The 16,636-nt window shown below is 39.6% G+C and overlaps 1 protein-coding gene across 6 annotated transcripts; it reads right to left on the bottom strand.

Moving 5' to 3' along the window:
• Positions 1–1,939: 1,939 nt before the first annotated feature.
• On the bottom strand, positions 1,940–7,004 carry Srsf5 (serine and arginine rich splicing factor 5). 6 transcript variants are annotated; one of them, XM_015490604.2, is made up of 8 exons: positions 6,849–7,004; positions 5,789–5,933; positions 5,390–5,460; positions 5,169–5,267; positions 4,816–4,885; positions 3,521–3,594; positions 2,861–2,971; positions 1,940–2,753 (listed from the first exon to the last, which is right to left on the bottom strand). In XM_015490604.2, the coding sequence occupies exons 2-8, from the start codon at positions 5,912–5,914 to the stop codon at positions 2,492–2,494; spliced, it is 813 nt and encodes a 270-aa protein (XP_015346090.1). In that variant the 5' UTR covers positions 5,915–5,933; positions 6,849–7,004; the 3' UTR covers positions 1,940–2,491. The 6 variants fall into 6 exon arrangements, with proteins under 6 accessions (XP_015346090.1, XP_048654536.1, XP_015346103.1 ...); XM_048798579.1 differs by having other exon boundaries at positions 1,940–2,750; XM_015490617.2 differs by having other exon boundaries at positions 1,940–2,750; positions 6,721–7,002.
• Positions 7,005–16,636: the final 9,632 nt, after the last annotated feature.

Below are 16,636 nucleotides of genomic sequence, written 5' to 3'. Positions count from 1 at the left end.
TCTGATATTATTTGGATTATATTTCGTGAGAATGGTTGTGACACCAAGCATGGAAAAGTGGACATAAAATGCAAAACAAAGCAAACTCAAAATAGCATTCACACTCACAATGAAATGTGGATATTTGAAGGGTATCTGAAGACCACCAGTAGTGAGAAGCTGTAACAAGGTGAAGTCAAAAAACAGAGAACTTCATTAACAATCTATTCCATCAGCTCATAACACATCAGTGGAATAAAGTAACCCCCCACACTGGAGGTACACTGTGAACTACTGTCAGAATGGTTTCCCAATTGGAAGAAAAATTTGAAATACTCAAAATTTTTTCTAAAGAAACTTAAGCTTTTGGGGTATTAAATGAAAACAAGCATTAAGATTAATAACCAATAGGCTGGAGCTCAGTGGCTCACCTATATCTAGCTGATTACATCTCCTAGGACACACAGCTACCCAGAACAAAGAAATGAAACAAGTTATGTTTAGCTTTTAAGAAAGATTAAGGTTGAACTTAAAATGTATTATCCTCAAATTACTCTTAGAGAATTAGATCAGAAATATAAACACAAAAAACTAAGGTAATATCATGCCTCACATAAAAGCCAATTCTGAAACTGTTTTTAGCATTACATTCACTCTGCTTATGACTTCTCAAGTCATAAATCTTAAAATTCAAATTCCCTTTTTGGAACATAAATAACCCAGTTACCTGCAATTTTAAAATCAGATTTTATTCCCTCTCAAACACTTGTAAAGATTAAAAGTAGCAAGCCTCTACTTTCTAATTCTCTGTGTGGGAGGGGACACATGTAATATCCAATTACATTTAACCATAATGCCTAAGTACATCTGAAGAATCCAAGGGAGGAACTGATATTACTTCAGGCTGCAATTGTATACAGAAATCAAAATTTTAGCTTCCACTCCAGTTCCCTCAAATGTTTTCCCAGACTCAGCCTACTAAAAGAATTAACATTATTTTCATATCTCAATGTTCCAGTCTTAAAACCCAGAAGAGAAGGGTACCAAACTTTTCACACCTATTCCCCAAAGTAGATTCCTACTTCCTGACTTCCAACATCTGGGGATACCAAAGTCTGATTTTTTTTCTCTGCTACTTCTAATTCCACCTTCCTGAAAGAAAAGGGCAGGAAATAACAGGAAATTCTGAAGTCCCTGAAACCAGACTTCCTAGATTTTAATTTCACCACCACTTACTTGGATAAGTTGACAAAGTTCCTTAATTTCCTGATAGAGTGGTATTATAATCTTAAGATTCAGTGAATACATTGGTAAGCACTAACTACTGTAGTTAAGTAGATGTTTTTCTGTGTTCCCAAATGTGTCTAGCCTAGCACCCAAAAACCTTAAAACTGAATCTTTGACAATACTAGAATAAAGCTCATTTCCTATACTTAGGAGTCTGAAGGTTCAGGTAAAGTGCCCAACATTTTAAAATAGATGGGATGTTGGCCTTTAAGCAGTTTTCACTATTGATTCCCCCTACACATGTACAGCAATGTTTCAGAACTAAAAATAATAGGATGTTCATGTTGACTGATAAGCTTTCTATCATCTCTGACCATCCCTATGCACTAAAACCTTTAAGGCAGGCATTAGATTTTATAATTTGCTTCCCAAATGCATTATCCTCGTAAAACTGTTAGCATAAGAAACAAATGCAAATAGTCAAGCAACAAAGGAAAAGTATGAAGGAATAGACACAAGATTAACTGTCAAATCACTTTTTAGCCATTATTTAAATAGTTCATTGACTTCGACTTTTTAAACTAGCCTGGAAATGTTTAAAAATATTATTAAAAAACCCCATACTAAACTACTCCAGGATTCTAAATGTGTTGTGTCTTAAAACATATTACACATAGAAAAGAGTGGAAAAATCAAGTAATATAGGACTTCTTCAGACAAACAAGACAAAAAGTGTTTTATAATATTTTATTATCAATAACAAACAGCTGCTTTAATGTGTCTGTGTCCTGCAGCTGTTAATGGGGTGGATGGGAGGACACCCTTGACCCTAACAAGGTAAACTCAAATTAAGCCTTTATATACAAGCAAATTTAGAGCTCTTTTAAGTGTCCAAAGCTATTAATTAGTTTAATTGAGGCATTAAACTAATTCTGAATTAACATATTTGAATAACCCAAGAACTAAAATGTTCAATTTTTCTAGTACAAAAAAATTAAATTTGCTTTAGTTATAAAAGAGCTCTGTCAATATACACAAACTATATACTTCAGACATTCACAAAAATGTGAGCAGAAGGCTTATCAAAAGACATTTAATACAATTAGTTTTCAACAACCCCTTGGTGGTCCACATCTACAAAGATATCCAGCCCAGCCCAACCCCCCTCCAAATCCCACCCCCACAGAAAAGCACATACTTACCAGAATTTTTAGCAAGTATGGTTTGGGAATTTGTTTTTTTGTTTGTTTTAAAAAAAAGGCCCCCAGGGCAAGTTATTTACAGTTTAATTGCCACTGTCAACTGATCTGGACCTGGACCCGGACCGGGACCTCTGGCGATCCACAGATGCTGGAGACTTAGATCTACTTGAAGAACCACGTTTCTGGCTCTTCTCAGGCACAGGAGACCTACTAACTGAACGGGACTTGCTCCTGCTCCGGCTCCTGCTTCTTGACCGGCTGTAAGACTTGCGACTACGGGAACGAGATCGGCTCCGTGACCTAGAGGAACTCCTGGTCCTTGATCGAGACCTGCTTCTTGACCTACTATGAAAAGTGCGAGAAAGGGGAAAGAAAGTGGGGAATGAGTCTTCATGACACACCCTAACAAACCCATTAAGTAAAACTTTATGACTTAAAAATATTAAAGATACCTGTGCCTTTTGCTGCCTTCAATTAATTTGATTTTTCTCCCATTTATTTCCTTTCCAGAAAGTTTTTCAATAGCATTCTTTAAATCACCATAAGAGGCAAATTCAACCACCCTAAAATGAAGAAAAAAAATCTTAAAAAAGACACATACCCCCCACAGCCGCATGCACTATATATAGCAATCTAGGTAAGTAGTAGTTGCTCTGTTACACTTTGCTCTTCCTATGTTAGGTCTTTTTTTTTTTTTTTTTTTAATATTTATTTTTTAGTTGTAGTTGGACACAATATCTTTATTCCAGGGCATTGCATGTGCTTGGCGTGCACTCTACTGCTAAGCCACAATCCCAGCCCCTAGGTCTAATTTCTGACAGACAATAGCGTAGCAAAATTTTGGCATTGCTGACATTCTGAGCCAGAAAATTCTTTGCTATAGCATGTTTCGCAGCATGCCTGGCCTCTACAGTTTAGAGGTCTTTAGCACCCTCAACCAGTTGTGACAACCAAACCTGTCTCCAGAAATTATCCCCTGGGAAGCAAAACTGCCCCAGATGGAGAACCATCAGAATAGAGCATGAACAAATTATATAAGTTCTCAAACATGTTCACAGTAAAAATTTTCAGGATATTTCAAAAGACTTTCAAAATCTCTAGTACATACTCACCCTTCATTTAATTTAGGTCGATGTGCATCCGCAAAGGTTACTTCCCCAGCTTGTCTCATGAAATCTTTGAGATCCTTAACATAAGACAATTGTGTCAAGCAGAGAAAAGGAAAAGTGACACACAAACAACCACATGGTATAAAAACAAGACTACTGAAAGAGAAGTTGTTAGATAAAGTACAAACATGGCATATACCACACTTGTATTCTATCAGAATTCAAAAATTATGTCAGGGCACGAAATAAACAAATAGCATATTGCTTGTAAGCAAAATGCTAGAGGAAATTCAGATTTTTAACATTAAAGTAGTATTAGTCTATATTGAGCTCAGTACAAAAGGAAAAAAAACAAACAAGAAACAAAAACAAAAACAAAAAAGAAACAGTACATATTTTTAAAGTAAAGACTAAGTAGAAGTTTTATATTTAACAGAACATTTACAAGACACCAGTTATTTTGTGCCCCATATGTCATTAAAAAAGTTTACTTTACCTTTATTAATATTTCCCTAGGCTAGTCAAGCAGCAAACCATTAATCGGTCGGAGAAACCTTCATGACATATGCCCGACTGGCTCTTCGCCACCCACTTGAAGGATACTACCCAATCGATGGAAGCCTTTAATCGCACAGCCCTCCCTATTAGCAGACTACTGGCGATGCAGACATGTTCTACTCTTGTGCAGTTACCAAGGACCACTTTACTGCGATCAGGATTCCAACGACCACCTAATTTCGTATCTTTCAACTCTTTTCGACCAGGACCTCTTATTCGGAAGCGTTACAGGAAGACAGCTCTCAACTTAGGGATCAGATCACGTTATCAACGCTCTGGGATCGCTGCAACCTGGCACTTCAATAAGTGCACCGATTACGTCTAGACCGGCAAACACAGATCTAGAGGTGGCCAACTGATCACTGTAGGAGCTGACTGGCAAAGTCAACCAGGCCCAACCAAGAGTGACCAAGACAACGATTAGGATAACCCACAGGCACTCCTCGTCATAAGGCCAACGACACAGATAGGCTGGCAAATAAAGGGTTTAATATTTGGTTAAAATTGATTTTAAAAAACAAGAAAAAATATCCTCAAAACATTTACATTTGATCACATATTAAAATTTGAAATATCCCCCAGTTACATTTAATTAAAATTTAAAATTACAAATTAAATCCATTAATTTAATTAAAGATAAAACTACTTTTAATAAAACATTAATAAAAATTAACTACCCATTAACTTTATTTTTTAAAAAAAGCCACATTAAAATAACTCAAAACTGTATTTCAACAAACCTGCCAGCTGACTCTTGAGGATAAATTCTCAACTATAAGTCGATTTTCTGTTCTTACAGGTGGAGCATTTCTGAGGAAAAAAATGAGTATTCACAACAGAAGAAATGCAATGTTGATGTGCAGTGACAAATGCATTTCTTGTGTTCAACTGAGGACAAGTTCAAACAATCAGACATGACAAACTATTCAAATGACTATAAAGTGTTATTCTATGATTCATTACTCATCAATCTGAAGTAGCACTTTAACACAGACTGAAAAGAAGTCCCAGAGCATTTATGGCTAATGTTTCCCCAAAGGTAAATACTGCCCCTATACTAACTGTTCAAAGCAGCCATTCAACCACCACATACCGTCTATCATTTCGAGGTCTGCGACTACTAAAACGGTCAGAGTAGCGTCCTCTACCTCTTCCACCTCGGGATCGTGCCCTAGCATGTTCAATAGTAACCCTAGAGAAAAAGAAAGAAAGAAAAAAAAACCCTCCATTTATGTATACTCAAGTTCAAAGAATATTCCAGCTGACCTAGTCTGCTCTATTTTCCAGGGCCAATTATAAAACTAAGATTCTCACCTTTCACTGCAAAGTTCTTTCCCATCAAGTTCATATACAGCATCATCTGCATCCCTGGGATCCTCAAATTCCTAAAATTTAAGCATAAGAGAAACAGGGCTTTAAATGTGCATTCTACAACATATTTAAAGCATCAAAGATACTAAGACAGGATGGGAAGTGTAATCTTAACATAACAATACAAATAAACCTAACCAAGGGGTGACTGGGAGTGGCTTTCAGCCAGACAGCAATTAGGATGTTTTAATTCTTAAAATAAATAAGCAAATCGCTGCCTCATGGCTATATAACATTTCCGAAAACAAGCATTCTACCTGGGTTCATTATGAGTGAAAACAGTACTAATAAAAACCTTCACCTACTATTTAACAGATAATTCACCTAGTTCTAAATACTTACCACAAAACCAAAACCTCTTTTCAGATCAATATCTCTGATCCGTCCATAACCCTTGAAGAATCTTTCTACATCTTTCTCCCTGGCCGCTGGGTTTAGCCTCCCGATGAACACTCGACAGCCACTCATGATGTCCGGCTAGTATTTCCTGTTAAGAAAATAATTCAATCGAAATAATACCAATTAGTGGCTAAGAGATCAAACATATGACTCAAATAAGAATGTTTACCTATGGATGTTATAAACAAGATTGCCAACAGTGCCTCTAATTAGGCCAGGTCCCTCGTAGACAAAAATTAAATCTCGCCTGCCAACACGATTTCCCCCCTCCCTGATCCCAGACCGCAGCAACCGCAACGCCCACTGCCACTTCTTGAACTGCGCAGCCGCACAATCTCCCAGCTCCTGGGCCCCCTCCCATCTGCCGCAGTTAGGAAAGGCCGAGAAGTGCGGGCGGAGCCGACCCCGCCCTCCGCAAGGCCAGCCCAATGGCGACCGGCCGCGCAAGCGTAGCCACCACCCAGAAGCGTCACAGCGGGGGGTGGAAGCCGGAATCTCGCGACGCCACAGCTGAGCCTGCGCACACGGCAGCAGGCGGGCACTAGGCAGCACAAAATGGCGGCCGCACAGTAAGCGGCAGGGGAGAGGCGCGTGAGCCAAATTTCCTTCTCGCTCCCCCTCGTCTGGTACCGCTGTGCCGGAGTCCCTGGGCCAACTCACGGGAAGGCCTAATGGTACCCAGGGAAAAGGCAGACCCTGCTAGAAGGCCTAACGGCACCCTGACCCACTACAGGAAGGATCGGGGTAATGAAGACATAAACAGTAGCAGGGAGGGGCGCGCAATCCCTCAGTAAAACGGACTAGAACCATGACCGCCCTTCCACCTTCAGTACCCCTCCAACAATACCAAAAGGGAGACGTGCCCCAGCGCCCACCTCAATCAACTGCGCTCATTAGACGCCGTCCTCCGCAAAGAGAGCAGCCCCAGCCACTCGCGACCTGAGCGGCCATGAAGAAGCCTCGATCCGAGAAGCCTTGCCCTCAAAGTGAGCCACTCACCTACCGGACAGGATCTTTGGCAGCTGAGACCCAGAGAGGTCCGTAGTCTGCGACGGAGTCGTCTGCCTCCCCGCAGACCTGGACTTAACTCGTCTACGTCTCTCGACAACTGACGCACTTAGCAGCTCTGGCGTTCCACAAAATGGAAGGCGCGTCCCTGCGTCACTTCCGGGGCCGCCCCTGGGATTTGGAGAGTGCAGCCCGTTGGATCCAGGGACGGAAGTTTCCGCAGGGCGGGAGCTTCCTTATAGTGACCCAGAGAGCGACCCTCAATCCGCGGTGGGTGGGGCTTGGGGCGGGAACTAACTCGGGCGCGGCCGGAGCCGGGAAACGTTCGCTCCTCTGGGGATGTAGAGTTCTGTTTGTCGTCCCGAATAAAAAGATCCTGACGAATTGACAGCCCTTTTGAAAAACTTAAAGTTTTTCTTACGTACCCTGAAGGTACCTGGGTAAAAGAAATCTAGGTTTTTGCAAAAACACCTGCACTTATCAGTCCCTTTGCTGAGCAAGGGTGCACCTGGATGGCATGTAAATGCCGCGGACAGGTGGTTTAGTTGTACTGAGAAGTCTAAAATATTTTTCTAAATGGAATGGAAGGTTTTTCTTGATGAAACATTGAAATTGGAACTGCAGCAAGAATAACGAAAGACAAATTTCTACCTTCCCACCACTCTGGAACTGAGCTGCCTGACCAGAAGAGGTTTCAAACTGCTTTTAAACCCAAGGGCTATTTGGTTAATCCTCCCAGTTCGGGTTTCTGTAATATAACACATCAAAGTCGACAGTTCTTCCGAAACAGAATATTGAGGTTTCTTGGTGTGAAAAAGCCCTCCACATCCTTAACTCCAGCGTTTCCCCAATAAGGTTGGTAGGTAAGCCTAGACACTTAGGCATAAAGAGAACAATGGTGAAAAGGTTACATTTAGGTGGAACTTAATGAATCCCATTTTTGAAAAGTGCCCAGAATCTAGGATTGTATACTTGCAACTACAGTTACTTTGCCATAAATAAAAGTAGTTCAGGAAAGAGGAGAGCAACTAATCCTTACTCTCACCCAAGGGGCCCTTAGGTACTAGGATAGTTTGTATGGATGAGCTCCATTCACAGTTATATATACAAATAAAAAGAGCCTCAGTGAGTACACAGCAAAGTTGTAGTTACTTATCTATAGTGTAAAGAAGTTAAGGATCTATTTAAAATAAGTGTTTATTAAATTAAAAGAAAAAAATTAACCTTTAGATGTTAGCCTAATAAACATTAACATTTTATAATACACAAATTGTTCTCAAACCAATTTGATTACATTTGTCTGGTTTCTGCATATTTAAAGAAATGAGGAAAACAGTTTTTTATTAATTTCTATATTTTATGTTGACTGTGGGAACAATTACTTATGATTTTACTGACTACCTGTTACTTTTGCTTCAATAAGAGAAGGTAATCTGGAAGAGGTTTTCTGGGGATGAAAACATGAAAGATGGTGCTGTACACTATGAAAAAAAGTTGCTACTTTCAGTTCATGATGGTGTGATTTTCTTTAGGACTTTTTTTCCCCCCAGTGCTGGAGATTGAACCAGTTCCTTAGGCATGCTAGGGAAGTGCTCTACCGCTGAGCTACATCCCCAGCCCTAAGGACTAAATCTTTTTATAAACTCTTTTTCTTGATTTATTAACTCTTAAAAAGTTTGTGAGTTCTACAAAAAGTAATGTTTCCTTAGTGGTATTAATATTATGATCAATATTAACAATAGAATACTGTCTTCTGCAGTGTTTGTTTTTTTCCATGAAGACTTTCAAGTCTTCCTATCAGATTGTTTCTTACCAGTTTCTCCAATAAACACAATCATCTTCCATGAACAGAATTACTTATCTGTTTATATGATCTTAGAGTATTCTGTTTATACCCCTATAATTTTCTTATCACTGACTTATATTAAAATATGTGTTCTTCCTTGTCCCAGAAATGCCTAGTACAGGAACAACTCAATATTTATAGGTCTGTATTTACATGACCATTTTTTCCAGGTTGCCCTATTCCTCTGTTAATGTTTCAACAAGATGGCTTGGCAGCCTTTTCCAAAAACATCCAACTAAATAGCAAATCTTTAGCTCAGGAAAAAAGATGCAGAGATATTACAGATTAAAATAAACACAAAGTTTATTGTCCATGTCTGTTGGGGACTTTCAGCATTGCTGATAAGTTTCATTCCTCACAATCTTGATTTAATTCATCTAATTCAAGAGTCCACAATTATAGCTTGTGGCCTTCAGCCTCTTAAAAGATCTGAGAATGATTTTTACACCGTTTAATGTGGGCAGGGTGGGGGGGTGTTGAAACAAGAATAATATTGGGCAATACATGAAAAATATATGAAACTTTGAGGATGGCCTTAGGCCTGAGCCTAAGCAACTCCATTTTAAAAACTCCAGACTCATTAGGCCCACCTAACAGAGCCTTCCAGTATGGCCTCAGACAAGGTATTTCTCCTCACCCTGAGTGAAGCCTCTGGCAGGCTGTCCTTGCCTGATAAGAGGGAAAGGTGAGAAGATCAGGGTGGAGACCACCAGACCAGATATTTCTGACACCAGGGTAAATGATGTCATGGAGAAATCCAGTGGTAACTGATAAGGATTGAAAGGGGGGTCAAAAGCCCCCAAATTTAGTATAAATAATAGAGCAAATGAACAGGGGTTCAGCCAGCCGAAACAAGGATGCACTCAAGCTGGAGAGCCTGATGAGGACCTGGACTGATATCCCATCACTTGTCATCGTTTTCCTGATTCTCTGTGTGATCCTCACCACTCTCAAACTCTACCGCTGCCTTGTCTGGACGCTGGTGAGAGCTGCAACTCCTCCCTAAGACCCTCTCCTCAACCGGTTGTCCACTCCACGTCAGAAAAAGCCTGCCTTGGTTCCAGACCTGATCACCGCGGTCTGAGTAAGTGTGCATCTGCTGGACTTAAAGCCTAAGGCTTGAGACTTTTGAACTTATCCTGCAGAGGGAATGTCTGTCACTAGCCTGCGTGATTAAGTGTGTTTGCAGTGCTTAGAGTTAATCTTGAATTGTTTGCTGTGAATGATTATGTCTATTGCAGTGCCTAGCATTAAGAATTGTCGTTATCTTGATTAAGAACCTATGGAGTGAAAATATATTGAGCAATTTGAGTGAATAAAGCATCAAAAGGGGCAAAAAAGCGTGGACATCCTTTATTTCTCCCCCTTGACTGCATACGTGACAATTTTGACCCCTCTCGACAGAAACTTAAAAGTCAGTAACTATAAAGTTTGCTCAGAACACAGCCACTTTTGTCCATTTTCTTGTTGTCTACATCTGTTGTTGCATTACAGTGTCAGAGCTGGATAGTTGTGACAGAGACCAAGCCTAAAATATTTACTCTCTGGCCCTTTAACAAAAAAGGATTTGCTGAAGGGGAACATGGCTCAGTGCTTGTCTGGCATGCATAAGCCCTGGTGTTTTATTCCCAACACCACAAAAAAAGAAAAGAAAAAGAAAACCAAAAAAAGCTTATGCCAACCCCCTGAACTGATTCCTAGGCTTTACACTGCTTTATGAGTGCTCCACCCAAATCTCTAGGTCAGATAATAAAATTATAAGCAGGAAAACAGGTTTTGATACTTATTTTTATACCAATTACGAAAAGAAAAATACTCATTATAGGAAGGATAATTAAGAGAGGAAAACACTCCCAAGTCTATCTCACCAAATCAACCTCTGACTATACTTTGCTATATTTTCTTCTCATATTTTTTCTGAGACTTAATATATGTTTTTTTTTTCAATATAAAATAACACATCATCAGTTTTTAAAAACATACATGTGCCACTTTAAAAAGTCATCCCTAGGGGCTGGGGTTGTGGCTCAGCGGTAGAGCGTTTGCCTAGCACATGAGAGGCACTGGGTTCGATCCCCAGCACCACATTAAAAAAATAAATAAAACAAAGGTATTGTGTCCAACTACAACTAAAAATATATACTTTTAAAAAATGTCATACTTATTCTTAACTCCTAAGCAGTAACTACTTAGCATTTTTAAAATTTTCCTTTAGTGTTTTTCTACAAGCACAATTGTGTTTTTAATATATGAATCGTCCTCCTATATGTAATTTGACATTATGAGGCCTAGTTTATAAAAATTGTGCACATTTTCCATGTCTCTCTGTTTTAATATATTTATGACTATAGGTATTATAGTCAAGGGTCTATTGCTTTTCTACTTAACCTCACAGTACTACATGCCTGGAAAAATATTCATTCTGACCAGCTATTCTGTTTTTCTGAAAATCTAGATATCATCAGATGCTTAAAGTTTTTACTACCCCAAAAACCAACAGTAAGAAAAAGTGTTGTTTTCTTATTCCAGCCATGATTCTAAAGATTTTTCAAGAGAATAAATATCCTGAAATAATTTCTCTTAGAATTTTATGGGTTTTAAAAATGTTCTGTTTTCAACTCAGATTCACCCCTACATATCTGACTTCTTTCTCTTCTTACATACTGGGTTTTTTTTTTTCTGTTATTTTAAATATGTGCACGATATTTAAAACATTGGTGAACCCACTATAATCATGCAACACGTGTTTCATTTCAGTTAACTACAGATCACATATATGAGGGTGGTCTCATGAGATTAAAATGGAACTGAAAAATTGCTATTGCCTAGTAAGATAGTAGCCAGTGTAACATTGTACCACCTTGCATTTCTCAATTTTTGAGGTGATGCTGTTTTATTTATTTATTTTTGCATTTTCTTCTTCTTTTTTTTTAGATATATATGAAAAGTAGAATGTATATTGTACATACATGGAGTATAAATTAATCTAATTAGTATCCCATTCTTGTGGTTTTACCTGATGTGGAGTTTCACTGGTGGTGTATTCATATATGAACACAGGAAAGTTATGTCTGATTCATTCTGCTGCCTTTCCTATTCCCATCTCCTCTCCCTTCCCTTCATTTGGGTGATGCTATTTTAAATGAACTTACTGAAGTGCCAGTCATATAAAAGCATAACACATACACTTAGGCATAGTACAGAATACTTGATAATAAATAACTATGTTACTGATTTAGGGGTTTACTATACTATACGTTTTATCCTTAGAGTGTATTTCTACTTATAAAAAAGAACAAAAATTTGTGGTAAAACTGAATGCCATGTAACTGGCTCGTACATCCAGTGCTCCATCTGGATTTGTGTAAGTTCACCCCATGATATTCACACAAAATCAAAAATCACTAAACAATGCAGTTCTCAAACAACTAGTCCATCATTAAGTGACAAATGACCGTGCTTGTGCTTCGAATGCCTAAGATAGGTGTTTCCCAGCACCAGCTGTACATTAAAATCACCTGTGCCATGTTTATAACATCCTGATTTAAATGGCCTGGGGTGGGCCCCTATTTTTTAGGGGTCTGGGGGAATCTAATACTGAGCTGAGAGTGCAAACTGCCAATCTAGATCCGTGAATGCATTCTCTTGTTCTGCCTAAAGTCCCTACACCATCCTATTCCCAGCTTCCCACCTTCTCACTCCACTTTGGCTGGAGCCCTAATTGGGACCATCATGGGGAACCATGCTGGAATCTAAGTATATCCTCCTCAACATCCCTCCAGATATGGATAGCTGCCATCTACTGAGCCATTTCTAAGTGCCAGGGGCTCCTAAGGACATTAGAAACACTATCTCTGTCCATCTCCCACTGATTTTTCCATGGAGTTGTTCTTATGTTTCTGAAAGGAAGAAACTGAGGGGTAGTGAGTCTTTTCTGCCCAAATCATCGCGCTTTCGGACTTACTCTTTAAAGCCCTATTTCACAGAATTTGCATCTGGGCCTTCACATGATACCCTTCCATGACTAGAGTAGCCCTGGGAATCCCAGAACAGGAACCAAACCCACTGAATTTGCAGAGTCCTGACCACCAAAGACAGAGAAGTTTGGAAGGAAGTAGCAATTAAGACAGGCAGAGCATCTCTGCATAGAAATTGAACTGAATAGGGGGTCGTTACAGAAAAAAAAAAAATGTGTTAAAGAGGCTAACCTTATGGATCCTGAGACTATTTTCTTAGGCAGGAATAGAAAGTAATTTCCATTAATTCAGAAATTGTTGACAAAACTTGGGAGTTCTTTATAGATCCATAGCCTAGTGTCTATTTGATGTCTGTGCTATGAACACCCAATCTTAATTGTAGCTTAATCCCCTCCTTCTCTTCCACTTTCACCCCTACTCAATTATTCTCAAACTCAATGGTTCTTTAAAATAATCACTTGGATACTTACTCCAAATGCAGATTCCCGGTGCCATTTTCCCAAAGGACCTGATTCAGAAATCAATGGCTCACAACTCTGCACGTTTACCTGGTACCTAATGAGATGGTACCCAACAACGGTTTACGAACAGTAATCCAACCTGTGGTGTCTAGTAAGCTCCTCCCTTTCCTTTTATCTCAGAAGCTATTCTGTGCTTTCTTTCCTCTTCTCAGGACTAGGACTGTGACTCAGTGGTATCAGACTTACCTAGTATGCTCAAGGCCATGAGGTCAGTCCTTAAAATCCAGAGAAAAAAGACACCTCTCCTCTTCTCAATCTACCATTCTTCATCATTAGCAGGTATACTGTGTAAAAAGTTACCCCCAAATTTAGCAGATTAAAACAACACACTGCTCTTCCTGCAAGTCAGGCATTCAGGAGTGGCTTGGCAGGGTTAGAGCCAAAAAAATAGATAAATAAATAAAGCTGTAGTCAAACTGTTGGCTCCTGCTGCAATCTGAACAGATGTCTCAATTGGGGGAATCCTAGTTCACATAGGTAGTATTGGCAAAGCCTCAGTTCCTTGCTGGTTGATGATTGGAAATTAGTTTCATTCCATGTGGCCTTCCCCCATAGGCTACCTGAGTGTCCTTGCAATATAGCAATTGGCTGCCCCCAGAGGGAGTGATGGGAGAGAGAGTGTACCCAAGATAGAAGTTACATTCTTACATCCTAATTTCAGAAAATATGCTAATGCACTAATAATTGAGTGTATTCCTTTAGTATAATAGCATACTAGGCCTACCATAACAAAGTACCAAAACCTGGGTAGCTCGAAACAACAGAAGTTTATTATCTCACTGTTCTGGAGGCTGAGAGTCCAAACTCAAGGTGTCCCTCTCACATCTCTTTCCTTGCTTCTTCCCTGCTTCTGGCATTTGCTAACAATTCTCAGTGTTCCTGGCTTATAAATTCATCATACCAGTCAACAGACATCTCTTCCTATGTGTTTTCATGTCATCTTTCTTCTTTGCATTTCTGACTATGTGTCCAAAGTTCTCCATTTTTTTAAAAAAAAATTGTTTTAGTTGTAAATGAACATACAGTATCTTTATTTTTATGTGGTGCTGGGATCAAACCCAGTGCCTCACCCATGTGAGGCAAGCGCTTTACCACTGAGCTATAGCCCCAGCCCCCAGAGTTCTCTTTTTTAAGAATACCAGTCAGAGAGCAGATTATGCTAAGTGAAGCTAGCCAATCCCTAAAATACAAATGCCAAATGTCTTCTTTGATATAAGGAGAGTAACTAAGAACAGAGTAGGGACGAAGAGCATGAGAAGAAGATTAACATTAAACAGAGATGAGAGGTGGGAGGGAAAGGGAGAGAAAAGGGAAATTGCATGGAAATGGAAGGAGACCCTCAGGGTTATACAAAAGAACATACAAGAGGAAATGAGGGGAAAGTGAAAAATAATACAAGGGGGAGAAATGAAGGTCAGTAGAGGGGGTAGAGAGAGGGGAGGGGAGGGGAGGGGGGATAGTAGAGGATAGGAAAGGTAGCAGAACACGACAGTCACTAGTATGGCAATATGTAAATCAATGGATGTGTAATTGATGTGATTCTGCAATCTGTATATGGGCTGAAAATGGGAGTTCATAACCCACTTGAAGCAAAGTGTGAAAGATGATATATCAAGAACTATGTAATGTTTTGAACAACCAACAATAAAAAAAAAATAAAAAAATAAAAGTTGTAAAACATTTGGTAAAAAAAAAAAAAAAAAAGAATACCAGTCAGGCAGGCATGGTGACACACACCCATCATCCCAGCTACTTGGGAGGTTGGGCCAGGAAGACTGCAAATTGGAGGCTACCCAGGCAACTTAGGGAGACCCTATGTTGAATTTTTTGTTGTTGTTGTTGTTGTTCTGGGGATTGAACTCGGGGCACTCGACCACTGAGCCACATCCTCAGTCCTATTTTGTATTTCATTTGGAGACAGAGTCTCACTGAGCTGCTTAGTGCCTCGATGTTGTTGAGGTTGGCTTTGAACTCACGATCCTTCTCTCAGCCTCTCAAGCCACTGGGATTACAGTTGTGCCCCATGGCGCCCAGCTGCTATGTCAAATTTTTAAAATAACTTTAAAATTTTTAAATGGGCTGGAGGTAGCTCATCAGTAGAGCACTTGCCTGGTAGTTTGAGGCCCTGTGTTCAATCCCTAGTACCACAAAGTAAATAAATAGATCTTCCTTCACCCTATGTCACTTTTCAAGTTGCCTCACCTCACCTTTCCTAAGCCAACACATTTCTTAACAGAGTAGTTAGTCTTTATACTTCTAGATGCACTTTCTCAAGCCTCATTCACCTGGAACCAAACTTCCTCCCCACCTCCTGCTGAAACTGCCCTCAAAGTTCACCTTCAACCCAGTTGCAAGATCTAGTAGCATCTTTACAATCCTAATCCTATTTAATAAAAACTTCCATTCATTTTACTATGCATGCCTTCCTATACTCCTGGCACGGTACTCAGAGCTCTGGATTTATTTGCCTATTTAACCTTTATACATCTCACTAACATCAGTTAATAGTCCTCTTTTAAAAAGAAAAAAAAAAAAGTGTTGCAACCAAAGCTCAAAGTTACACAGCTGGAAAGTGGTAGAGCCTCAAATTGAACCTAGGGAGTCTTTTCCAACTCTGGGTTTCTAAAAGAATTTCTTCTCAGAGTTAAAGGAGTTACTAAAAGGGGATATCAAAAACCTCATAGCTTTTTGTAAGTCAGGAGAGAAAATTTCACATCGTGAGTAAATTTAGGTACGGTTTTGTCTTTGGGTTACAGAACTGCGACCCAGAATGTACAAATTCAGTACAAGCCATTTCTAGGAAGGACCAAAGCATCTAGGCTGCGTTACAAATGACATCCACATTCCCCTCATCTCAGCGGGGAAGCACCTGAGCTTGTCAGCTAAGCATGCAGGAGCTGGGCTCAGATGTGTGTTGGAATTTCAGGTCCAACACTAACTATTGAAAGCTCTGACAATGTCTACTAAGGAAGAAATCTATGACTTCAGGCATGTTGCTAGATCTTTCTAAATCTCAGTTTCCACATGTAAAAAAAAAAAAAGGGCCAAAATAGATCAATAATAGTACTCTATTCATGTAGTTGTTGTGAGGGTGAAGCAAGGTGACGAGTGCCTCATGTTTGATCCAGAGCACATGCGACACATTTCAACTCTAATGAATAATACAAGCAGTTCTGTCTAAGTTAGAAAGGTCATAAGTCACAGTGGAGGCTAAGCTAGTGTAACAAAGAGACACAGATAGTGGCTTAAAAAAAAAAAAACATGAAAATTTCTTTCTCATGCCTCTGTAGGTAAAATACAAAGGAATGAAACATTCCAAAAACCCAAACCACTCAAGGGATTTATTTCTTAAATGTAGGACTGGGGAGAGAACTGGACAAGAGCCATACCCACCCAAGAACCACCCTCAGTACCTCCTCCACCCCACAATCTGTCAGGA

This window comes from Marmota marmota, unplaced genomic scaffold, assembly GCF_001458135.2.
Source record: "Marmota marmota marmota unplaced genomic scaffold, marMar, whole genome shotgun sequence".
Classification (NCBI taxonomy): Eukaryota; Metazoa; Chordata; class Mammalia; order Rodentia; family Sciuridae; genus Marmota; species Marmota marmota.
This window is presented reverse-complemented; position numbering and strand designations above follow the sequence as displayed.